We start from the raw sequence: 12,686 nt of genomic DNA, 5'->3' as shown, positions 1-12,686 counted from the left end.
ATGAAATCGCAAAACAGAAATGAATAGGATAAGAATGCGGCAACTGAACATACATACCTGCAATTTTACTCAGATTCAGAAGATTCATTTTCACCCTCAGTGTCTTCGGAGTCGGAGTCCTGGAGGTTGATAACGAAGGGCTTCATGATGCTGTCTCGGGAGATTTCACGGTGATAATCCTCTTCTTGCAGACGTTCTGCATGTTGCACACATTTATCCCAAGCAGAAACCGACACGTTCGCTACAGCCTCGTGCGTCAACTTTTCGACATCAGCCATTTTAAAAGTGCTGTTCTTTCTGCAACGTAAGATTTCACTTGCGCCCAGATTAATTCGATGGGGTTGTATTGGCAATGGTACGGGGGCAGACGCACAACTTGGTGGCCGAATCCTCTTGCAAGTGTATCCACTTCGTATGATTTCGACGTCGGCTTGTGATTCCTGACCAAAAGTAACAGCTCTGCTCTGGTTTGCGAAGATGCGTGGGGAATATTGTGTTTTTCCAGCCACGATATTATTTCTGCTTTCCTGGTATTTGTTGTTGGGGCCTTATTTAACTCTACAGAGTGTACGCTTGCATTATCCATAACTATAGTGGAATTTGGAGGAAGGTTCGGAATTAATTTTTCTTCAAACCAGTGCTTAAAAACAGCACCAGTCATTTCATTGTGGTAATCGGTAGATGTGCTTTTCGATTTTGCTCTGAAAATCAATTTGCAATCGGGAAGGAAGCCGGTGTTTGCAGAGCCAACGTGGCAAACAATCAGACGCCCCCCCTTCCCTACAGGAACTTTTAGGCCACCCGTACCATCGTTCATTTGCCAACATGTTTTTCGTGTGTGGTTCTGGTTAACCCACGTTTCATCGAGGTAGAAAACAGGTGATTTTCCTTCTTGTTTGATGCAATGAATCTTTCGCAAGAATGCAGCTCTCGCAGCTACGATGTCCGTCCTTTCCATTAACATCTTCCGTCCATCATTGCATTTTCTATATTTAAACCCCATGCTCTTTAGAATACGCAGCATAGACCATCGGCTGCCAACAAATTTACATTCTGCCTTCATTTTCTTTGCGAGTTTCAATGATGTAGGAAATTCACCATTTCTGTACATGTTCAAAACTTCCCTGCGTAATATGCTCTTATCGAAATCATCAATATCGGTAACAGGCTTTTCGCGGCGAGGATTTTTGCCTGGTGATCGAAATACAGCACTCCCACTTCCACAAACAGATTTTTTCCCCTCGCTCACAATTCTCTGCACTGAACGCAAACTTACCCCGCACGCCGCGGCAGTCCTTTCTTGAGGTCTGGCAACATGGCACTCAGCTTCGCCCTCCACAATCGTTTTCTGCTCGGCCTCGATTTTAAAGTAATTGTACACGTTGTACACGATCTCACGTGCTTGCTTGTGTAAAACACAACGCTTCCTATTCTCAGCTTCCATTGTGCACACGGATATACCAAATATTGCTACTCCAATAGCCACAACCAAAACAGTAAATCACAGCGTTCAAAACTCCGCGCGCGGAAAGACAGTTGCAGATTCGACCGTACTGGCTCCAAGTCAGCGTTGCCAGCCTCGCACGGGAAACAAACGCTGCTCACTGAATTTATTCTGTAGGCTACTGGAAAGGGTAGTAGAATTTCACGCTTATCAGACATTTTATTATTTGCGTTTGTAATAATAATAATAATAACAAAATAAGGAATAATAACACCAAACACTTATTTCGCTGTTATGGTTCTGTTTACCAGAAAATATTTAGGTCGAAATGAATTCTTGGACTGTTACACGTATATTATTTTCTAATAAGTGCTGTAACTTTCCAGTTCTTCGTTGTACGGTTGTACTTTCCATTTTTAATTCAATACATTACAGAATTACTGGGAACGATTTCTTTGGTTAGCGTTCTTATTACGCGTATGGATGGCTATGGCAATAGGTATGGCAATAACACTAATATAATACAGATACATTGTTATTGTTACCCGTATTGATATAGCAATTTTACATATATAATAATACGTACAACAATAACTCAAACATAACTGTATGACATGATGGTTGCCGTTATAAAACATTGCATAAGATCGTAGTGGCTTGAACCCAATCTATTCAGTATCAACTTTAAATATTTTGTTTTTTGATTTTATGTTTTCAGTCCACTTTATGCACAGTAAGCCTAATCGGGACTGGACCTACAGTTTAAAGTGGGTTCCGAACCACTGTGTCATGAAGCTCAACCGGGTATCGAACCCGGGACCACTTGATTGCAAGGCAACGACGCTACTACTCCGCCATGGGGGAGGCCCTTTAGATATCGTGTTTGCCTCACGGACCAGATAAAAGGCAAAACGTTCTCTGCAATTATCTCTGCAGGTTTTCACGCGTTTTACTTTCCGTCCCAATTACCCACACCTTTTCCTATTTCGATACAAACAGCTGTCCCTTGCCTCACCGACAATGTAGACTTTGAATTTGCACTATTTATTTGTTTGGAATGAGTTGCAAGGGAATAGGTACATAATGCTTGGAATGCTGTCCCTAGTTGTGGTGGTTACATTTTACGGATGGTTTCAAGACTTATAGCTAGGGTTGGCAACGCTACCTTTCCTTGCTACTGCGCACCCACTTTCCACCTGCCTTCCCAGATGCTCTCAAGTCTAGCAGGGTAGCAAACCTGGATCACTTAACAGAAACAGGCTGACCATGTATAGGGATCATATGAAGATGTTAATTTTCTTGTGTGTTTAATTTTACTCTTAGGTCATGTACACATAGGAGATAACAAATTGACAAATCTCTTAATGGGATTGAAATTCCACAATCAATGGTTCCAAGTAGAAATTGCTTTAAAATCCTTTAAGCCTGTGCACATATCGCTTCTGATAGGGCCCCAATAGCTATGTTTTAAAGAAATCAGTTGTGGATGTGTACAGCCGTGCAGTGTTCTTTTATTACCAGGAATGTCTCATGCTTTCAGATGGCACTGTGCAAAGCAGTAAGCAATAGCAATAATTCTTATGATCCATGCTTTTTAACAAAGCAAGCCATTTGTGCCTTTTCTTGAGACGAGGTAGTAAGTAACGAAGAAAGTTGACGTGCCAATTGATCTCCTTTCTATGGTTGGACCATTACAGTTAAGGATTTTATGACAGAACTGTGCAACTACTGTTTGACCAGCGATCGGATATCTCCAGTTGGCAAAGTGCCAAGAAAAAGGGGAAGGTCTTGAGGGGAAGGCAGGTGAGAACACTGTTCGCGGTTGCACATTGAACAGTGTTACCAATCTGCGAAGATGCTTATCCACCAGAACGTAACTAACGAAAACTAAGGGACATGCACAGAAGTAAAGGATTGTGACAAGGACTTTTTTAATCACAACCATATCGTTTGTCCTTCTTCCAATTCAAAATAGAATGAATGATAGTAATGTAAAGAATTGTAGTTTTACTTATAGGGGTATCGTTAGAATGGGGGTCAGGGTGTCGCGTCCTCGAAGATTTTGGCAAGAAATAAAACAGAAAGAACAAAATTTCATTTCAACAAAATAAACTCATGGTGCAAGTGAAATGTTCGTAAAGAAGATGTGCAACACAGAAGCATACGGAATGCTTCTTTGTTGCAGAATGCAAGAACATTGTGCACCATCTGTTTGCACGCACTGCGAAGTGGTTTAACACCAGAACGTTTTGACGGTCCTGTCTCCATCATTACTAGGGACATTGAATTTTCGCGATGCCCGAAATCGCGAAATGTGACAAAAAGATGCAATTTTGAACATTCTGCACGTAACTACACCCCCAATGATGAAGTATGCATGAGTTTTATTCACGAAGTAATGCGAAATGTGTGCTTTTCCATGAAATGGACGCTTTTTCGTGAAATAACTGTGAAATATCATCAAATTAAGTAGAAAACACGCAAAAACCGGCAATCGAGGTTTAGCGTGCAAACTGTCGATTTGTAACGATTTGTTTGCCTAAAGTTTCCTACCACTTGCAGCTGAAGAACGTTTTATCTTCGATGACATCAGGAAGATGCTGCAAATTGGGATTTCCCATGCACATAATCATCTCAGTTCGAAAACTTCACTTCCTGTCAAGCTGCATTCCTTTCTTCCCCCGAATGTCTACTCAACTTCGTTTCATTGAACTTGCTAGCTGTAGCAGCAATAAGATTAGTCTGTTCACGCACATCAAGGGAAACAATGGTGTCATTTGTGTTCAATCATGAATGAATTTTGTTTATCAGTATGTGATTTTCAACATGTGTTTGAGTATGTGCAGTAGTGATTATTTTATTTGTTGGACAGCAAGGATATCCTTTAAATACATACAATGAATAAATCACTTGAGATATGCAATTTAGAAATGAAGTGATTTTGTGTTGATGTTTTCTTTTTGGTTGGATAACTAATTACTTGTGTATGTTGTTTTCTCTCATAATGAAAAAGTGTGTGCCATTTTTTTTTCACCGCTGGTATATACCGCTGATCTAACATTTTATTTACCGCTCTCCTCAGTTTTTATTTACCATAAATTTGTGTCCCTAATCATTACCAAAGCACATACAGAACTCCGCAGAAACACACTACTACACACACACACACAATAACAAACTTCATGTCTTTCCGCGTTTTGTTGCAAACACGCTGCTCCACGGCCAGAGCACTTCCAATATCTTATGTGTCAATATTCTCCGGTTGGCAACATTGCTCTCTTTCCCCACATGACACTCGTGCTTCAGAGAAGCGGCTCTGCGAACTCCCCTAATTTACGAATGAATTTGGCTACTTCAGTCATGTGCGGAAAACTCAAGAGCTCTCTGGTCACTGGTCAAACGGTATCTGTCAATATGATATATCTTATGTACACCTGTCCTTAACTGTAGTAATACACTTTGTGTAGGGATGAATGATAATATATGAAAACTAAAATATTGTTAATTAATGCTATTTCAGAACTTGGAGGTTCAGAAGAGTAATGTATATGATGCTGAAGGTTCACACGAAGAAGATGACTTGACATTGGAAGATATTAATAGGACAGTTGCTGAAAAAACCAAAAGTGCAATAAAACAGGTATGGTTAATGTGTAAAGTGTAAATTTTGACGCCAGTATCAGATTAAGAGATTTCTCTTTGATTGATTGAGTTGGTGTTTTAAGTCCACTTTATGCACAGTAAGGCTAATCGGGACTAGACCTACAGTTTAAAGTGCGATCCGAACACTGCTAGGAGCATTGGAATTTATGTGTGTTAATTACCTCCCAAATCTTCCTTAGGGTAATGAAGATGGCAGAAGTGGAACCCATGAGGAGAGAGTTCAGTTATTTAACACAATTACTGAGATAAATCCCCAGTGTTGAATCATTTAGATGCATGCAGCTGTAACTTTAGTTGTCACACATGAAACAAAATATTTGAATATCATAATGTGTAACAACCAAAGAACAGAAGAGAACATACAAATGATTTGTTCTCCTTAACTAATTGCAACATTTGACAAAAGGATATTCAACATTCCAAATCTTCGCTGCTAATACATGATGGTATTGAAAGTGTGAAGTTTAAGTAGTGCAATAGCCTTACTGGCTTGTAAGATGCATGGGATTCTAGAAATATAGCGTGACCACCCTGAATCTATACTGCATGACTGTATACATGCTGGATAGAAAATGATATTTTTAGAGAGCTCATGACATTGGAATGAGTCCTTAACGAGGAAAATGCTACCAGGAGAAATTGTTCATTGTGATGTCTCTACACACTGTGAATGTTTGTTGGTGCTGTATGGTGATGTTGTGTAATAATCCAGTACTTCTGAAATTTCATGGTTGTAGCAAGTAATTCTTTTTATGTGTGTGTGTAACACATCAGCAAATGTGAATAGAATTATATTTTAACTTCTTGTCAGCTGAGAAAAAAGTACATATGAATTGCATTAAAGCACTGAATAAATACATAGCTTTTCCTGTCAGAAGTTTAATATTTATTTATTTTGTGCAGTATTTGTCAGTGCATAAGACGCACCCCATTTTTTGCACACATTTTTTGAGGAAAAGGGCTTTATTACTGAAATTATAATTAATTTACAGTATTTCAAATGTAAAGTAATATGAAGGACTACTTTCAACAAATAACGTACTTAATCTAAGTAGGAAAGAAGACATTTTAATCTTATTCGTCACACACCATAAGGAAGCAAGAAAGAAAGTGTCTTACTCAGAGCAGAGAAAATTTCTGTAATGAGAAACTGAGTATCGGCGTATAAGACGCACCCTGTTTTGAAGTGACAAAAAGTGCATCTTATACACCGGCAAATATGGTACTTTATTTCAAAATCATTTAAAAGTAAAAAATTATTTAGAGACCAAGGTATTAACAGCATGACACAGTGTTCATATTACCATTAATGTTTTTCTGTACCTAGGTATTGTATCTGATTGACAAGGCAATGAAAATTGTTTAGTAGTTAATTTTCAGTTACAGAGCTTTTGTTAATCCTAAATACACTCTATTTCAGAGGTTTCAACTTTCAATTGATAATGATTTATATGATGCTGAAGGCTCTTCAGATGAAGAAAACCATAGGAAGTCAACATCCTACGGCAGTGGAGCAGATAATGAGGAGGATGGATGCAGTTTGGATGCTATAAAAAAGACTGTTAAAGGAAAGGCCAAGAAGGAAGCAAAGCAGGTATGCGATAATTAATAGTTACCAAGATACAGCAGAAACATTGCATGCATTGTTATTTTTTTAAATAAAATTGAAAATGCAGAAGAAATCTATATTACCAATATGTGTTATGTGATGGTTTAAGCAGGTTAGGTTGAACCTTGTAAGAATTGTCAAAAGAGAAAAGAAAAAGTGTCAATGAGCATGTCATCTCTGTGATTCATATTAACATGAATGGGTTATTAAAGGAAGAATGCATGTGATGTTTAGATTTTAAATGATTTTACTTCGTTTTTGTTTTTTTTGTTCTTTAGCCTGTGGCCAGATATTAGAAACAAACAGAAGTATTATACCCATGGCCAGAGTTAGTTTTGAATCCCTAGGCTAATGTAAATATATGTTACCTCTCCCACATAATTCCTTCCACTCGAAGATAGCACTCCAATTCAATTTATGTAGTGTACATAAATATCAGTAAAGGCTGTTATCTTATGCCACTTCGCCACTTTAGATTAATTGTGGTGAAAATGTAGAAATAAAAACATTGTACATTGGTTTTAAATGTGATTTTTCGATCTGAGTTTCTACCATACCAGAATATATATATATATATATATATATATTTTGTTTGTAAGAGAACTGCATGAATATAATCCTTGTTTGCATATATACATGGGGGAGATACTACTTATTTTCTTAATCGGTTTGCTAAAACTGATCATGTTGGTGCTTTATTCGACATTGATATATCATCCCCACAATATGTATTGTGTTGGCGATATATATCGTCCCCATGATATGTATTGTGTTGGCGATTTATATAGTCTCCTTTTCTCATGCTGCATTTTCCTGTCACCAACAGAAGAGTTCATGTAATAACAACCAAGTTAAAAATTAAGAAGAAATGGAATAGGCAAGTGCTTGTTGACTGGGAAGGACTGGAGCAACAAAAAAGTAGACATACCATCTTAATATGTTACCACCGAACGTGTAAAGTATCATAAGTAAAATTACAACAAGCATTCAATTCATAAAATGTCATAGAGACTATGCATATCGTTGAAAAATGTATATCGCCAACACAATATATATCATGACCATGATATATCTTGTCTAGAGTCGTTTTCACGTTCAGAAGACACAATGGGCTCTTATGGGCAATGCTTTTCTTATGGGAAATACGAGCGCGCTGTTGTGAAATTTCTGGATTTACAAATTTAGCTTAAGAAAAATCGGTACCTGCAGTTTTGCAGGAAATTTTGTAGAGAATACGATGGTGAACACAAAAAACTGGTAACTTGCTTACATAATTTTAGATAAATTAAAAATGCAAATTTTCCGTGAAAACACAATTTTTACATTGTTTTCATTCCTAACGTTGAAACATGCCGTAAAATTGAAGCATTCATTATTAAAAAAATTGACACTGTTTTTTAATTGTCATAGGTGACGGTGGTACTCAGAATTTATGAATACTTTAAAGCATATTCGCATTAAAAAATATTCAAATAAAGTATGTGGAGATTTTTTATATTCGTGCAGTAGAAAATGTCTTCGCTGGCCATTTTTGTTCTGTAATTCCAAGTAAAAACGTCCAGCGACAAAGTTGTGGAGAAAATAATGAAATTATTTTTTATAACCACTCAAAGGTTCCCAGAAATATTACTTCCATGCATTTGGAGTTTCTTTTTAACACGAACCGCGCGCGAAGTAAGGAGACGTTGTCTGGCCATCTTGAGCCGACTCACCGCAGCATCCCGGCTATGACCACCAAGTTTTCGAGTTGTTATTTTATTTCCATTCAGTAAAAATATGAACTCATGCAGTTTGTTATAATAGAATTGAAATTACTTAAATTTAATAATTGACAATTATTTCCAATGCTGCTGTTGTGAGCAACATTAGTGCTGTCGCAAATACACGTTGTTTTCGTTTACATTACTGTCGACATTAATACTGAAATGAAGATCACCTTTCAGTTTCCAACGTACACATAAATTCATAGACACCATATTAACGTTTGAAAGGCTTTCCAACACGTGACAAAATATGGGGCTTCAAGATAGAAATATGACATGCCTTGCTTGAGTCATTCACGTCTTATCAGTTCACGTGGGCCATAAGTCATGTGTTTGTTTGGGTTGCAACTTGAATTTAACCCATGTGCCAGGTTCCCCTTACTTGAGTGAGAGATCTACTTTGGTCTGTTTAGACTTTTTCCCTCTCCCGAAAAAGTGTTTTCAGTTGTGTGAGCTCTCAGTGGTTTTTACTTTTTTAAGTGATTTCTGAAGTGTCATATTCGTGCATTACACTCGCGTGTGTAGTGATCGCAATGGATCATAGTAAAAAGGGTAACTGTAACGTTCACAGTATAATATTAATATTAATAATTACATATAATTATCATTATATATACACAAAATATGTAACACCTTCATTGTGAAGGAAGGTCATCATTTCCCGGCAACATGAGCTAGCGCTGTATTGGCAACACTGTGCGGTTTCTCCATAAGCGCCGTTGTGTCTTCTGAACGTGAAAACGACTTTAGTTTATATCACCTGGACAATATTTTTTCAGACAATAAATTGCCCAACACTAAGCCCCGTGACAGGTTACGTTTACAGCAGCTTATGTATTAATCCACGCGAGAACGGCGCTCAGCATCTTTCGTGCGAGTCTTGCCTCAACTGCCGAGCTGTTCATATCCAAGACTGTGAGAAAAAAATGCAGTATTCCAGCGGAACGTATCGGTCTGTATATGCGAAACGTTGCTGCAAACTTAACCTGTCGCTGAGCTTAGTGGTATCAATATTGGTTTGAATTTGATTGCTGACAGTGACATATTTTCCTGCTAATTGGCTGTCTTGTGAATGGAAGTATGCAAAATGTTGTGACGTTCCTTTCTGATGTTCGCCACTGGATCACTACGTCACGGTAGCTACCCAATCTCCTTGTGCAGCGGAGTTATGAGACTCTCCTTAATGTTATGCTTCAATGAGCATTTTCAGGACGTAATGATTTGAAAAAGAAATAGCTTCTTGTCATTTACAAATTTAATAACACATTTTACCTTTAAACATTAACTGCAAAATAACAACAATATTCACAAACACAATCACCTTTCAATTAAGCTGCGGCTTTTCCTTTATAACAGTGTTTTTCACAAAATTAACATCATCTCACGCAACTCAACTTACTTTTTCCTTTCCACGCACTGTTGTTCCGGCAACGGAATCAATAAAAGTTTAGACAGTTCTACAAATAACTTCCGCTTCCGATATTGCATGTAACAAATATACAGCAAAAATTACAAATTTAAATCAACACAAACAACAGTATTGAAACTAACAAATATATCAAACAGATGTCTATGAAATTAACAGAAAAGAAATAAACTATTACATATGGCCAAAATAAGCATGGCGTATCAATGCGCAGTTCTCAGTATGTCATGCAAGAATCTACAAACATTTGAAAGCAAACTTCCACTACATTGGTATTGTGTATTTCCAGTATTGTATTCTACCATTTATATAGTGAAGTGTGCCTCAATTTATAACTAGGGAATCTTAGAGTCACAAGTGATGGAACTAATTTTGCAGTGTGAGAGGTTTCATTTTACAATGTTGATTTGCCTTATTTGTCAAGGACAAGAAAGAAGAGGAATGACAGAGCTGATTTATCTCCCTTGATCCGACCGAGATGTTATTAATCCATGTAGTGTCCTTGGTTCGAGGTGCAACCTACTGAGGTGTCTCGCACCTTAAGTTATACGTGCCTCGAACTATTACGATCCCGCACTCGCTGTACTCTACAAATTCTTAATACCAACTGAGACTGAGTTTTACCTTGCAGGATGTTTTGTACTCCTTTCAATAACCTTTGTTTTTACTTCTCGATGACAGGACAAAGCCTCTATCCTGTATGGAAAATCCCCCACAGGATGTGGCGAGGCCAGAATTACATACAGAGCGGTATGCAGCTGAAACAATGAAGCTATTCTCAGTGGAATGCGGCATTGTAAATGAATGGTCGTATTGTTGGTTAAAAGTGGAGAGATGGAAAAGCATAACTTTTACAGTTTCGGCTCTGCATCTCTCATCATTCGCCTCGCTAATTAGCATCCATCTATCGATGGTTGCATGTGGATTGTCGAAAGGCCGATGGAACTTTTTTATCACATGAAGAAGGTACACAAAATAATAATAAAAACAAACCATTACCTAAACCAAGTTCACCAAAAATTAAAATAAACCACCAATCAGTTGATTAAGAACAAAAGATTAAGCCAAGCACCATGCGAAAATTTGTGAAAGGTCCAAAAAGGACATATTAATCAGGGCATTAATAGACATGCATCAGTGCTTGAGTAGTTATATAAAATATGTGTGTCACATCACAAGTCCGAATCGACCAATAAAACTTCACAATAATAATAATAAAAAATAATAATTTGCTTTGTAGAATGTTGTTTGTGTGTCGCCATAGTATGGAAGAATTCAAGTTGCCTCAGTCAATACACAATATAAGAGACATAAAAGTGACACATATGTAGAGTCGTTGCACTTGTATGGGTGAAACATGGAAGTTTGTGTTGTACCTGCTTCGTCTGTCATTGTTTGTACCTGATGAAGAAAAGTGACGATGTAAGCATTTGATCACACATGAGGGAATACACACACAATGGAATGTGGTGCGGCATATTCTGACGCAGAAAGACGTCATAACATGACGCACGATGTAGTAAGATCACTACACTGTGGGGTCGTTGTATCCATGATCCATGAGAAACTCTGACGAAGCACTTGAACACACAAGGGCTGATGACGACACATGAAGTTGAATGAGAACACAGGATGACGTAAGGAGGTTCGTACTGAAGCACTAAGGGAAAACATTGGGGTGAACTATTATATCACTGAAAGGAGGGGAGGAAAAAGCGTAGTGATGATCCAGAAAATGGGGGAGGGGTCGTAGACACTAGGGTGGGCATAAGCAGAGGGTTGCTACTCTTGTTCGGAGGTGACTGGAACCATACACACCAATGTTGGCTTTAAAGTGGCTAGCCGAGGTTCCGCTGAGGACTGTACACTGGAGTTCGGCTGATGACTGTACGATTGCAGTTCTTCTGTAGACTGTACACTATCAGTTTGCTGATGACTGTACAGCAGTTGTTCAGATGTTAACTGTGCACGGTACTACTGATGTTAATTGTACAGCTGTAGTTTTGAAGGTGACTGGACAGCTATAGTTTCGCTGTCAACTGTACAGCTGCTGTTGTGATGGTAACTGTACAACTGTAATTTTTGCTTGGGAAACGCTGCTCAGCACAGTCCAGACCAAAAGTCTTCATGAAAAGGGGGGGGGGGTGTTTCCAAAGAGCAGGACCCACCGAAGATAGCATGACAGGTCGCTATGGATCGATGCACAGTAATGTACATGACTGTACTTATCCAAAATGCTGCATGGGAATGTGGGACACTAGCTGCTGCTTGAAGAATCGCCGTTGGAAAGTCCAGAGAGAGAGAGAGGGGGGGGGGGGATCTCAAATCCACTGAGTCAAGCTGTGGGCGTGTATCCTAAGAATAGAGATGAGCTGGATACATCTGGAACCATAGAAGGTGAGATACTCCATCTTGGTGTGTGATGATTGAACACGATGCTGTTCCTCTAAATGTTATTACGCGATGTACAGGGTGGCTCAATAAGTCACTTAACACCCTCAGTACAAGGCCACTGCGGCATGGAATTTGAAATTGGCGATGACCAATCGTTATCTGGCCAAGGGGGAACCACATTGACGCCACCCACACGGTCTGCGGCCATCTTGATGTCCGCCATCTTGAATTCAACTTCAGAATTTTAAATGGGAAGGGGGTCGTGCGACATATCAAAATGGGCTAGAATTTCACGAGAAATGCAATGGTGAAGGTTTTTTCGACATATCTTTAACCAGTAAAAAGTTATGACTAAATTCTTGTACCAATTTGCTCCTTTTCGAGGTG

At 38.5% G+C, this 12,686-nt stretch overlaps 1 protein-coding gene across 2 annotated transcripts in view; it reads left to right on the top strand.

The window, feature by feature from the left end:
* Claspin (claspin) overlaps positions 1 to 12,686 on the top strand; it is a 99,414-nt gene that overhangs the window by 12,637 nt on the left and 74,091 nt on the right. For both annotated transcript variants that reach the window (XM_083118647.1, XM_083118649.1), the window contains 2 exons: positions 4,965 to 5,084; positions 6,528 to 6,701. In XM_083118647.1, the coding sequence (XP_082974773.1) occupies positions 4,965 to 5,084; positions 6,528 to 6,701 (294 nt within the window). The remainder of the gene's footprint in view (positions 1 to 4,964; positions 5,085 to 6,527; positions 6,702 to 12,686) is intronic.

This window comes from Lepisma saccharinum, chromosome 3, assembly GCF_977018435.1.
Source record: "Lepisma saccharinum chromosome 3, izLepSacc3.1, whole genome shotgun sequence".
Lineage (NCBI taxonomy): Eukaryota > Metazoa > Arthropoda > Insecta > Zygentoma > Lepismatidae > Lepisma > Lepisma saccharinum.
This window is presented reverse-complemented; position numbering and strand designations above follow the sequence as displayed.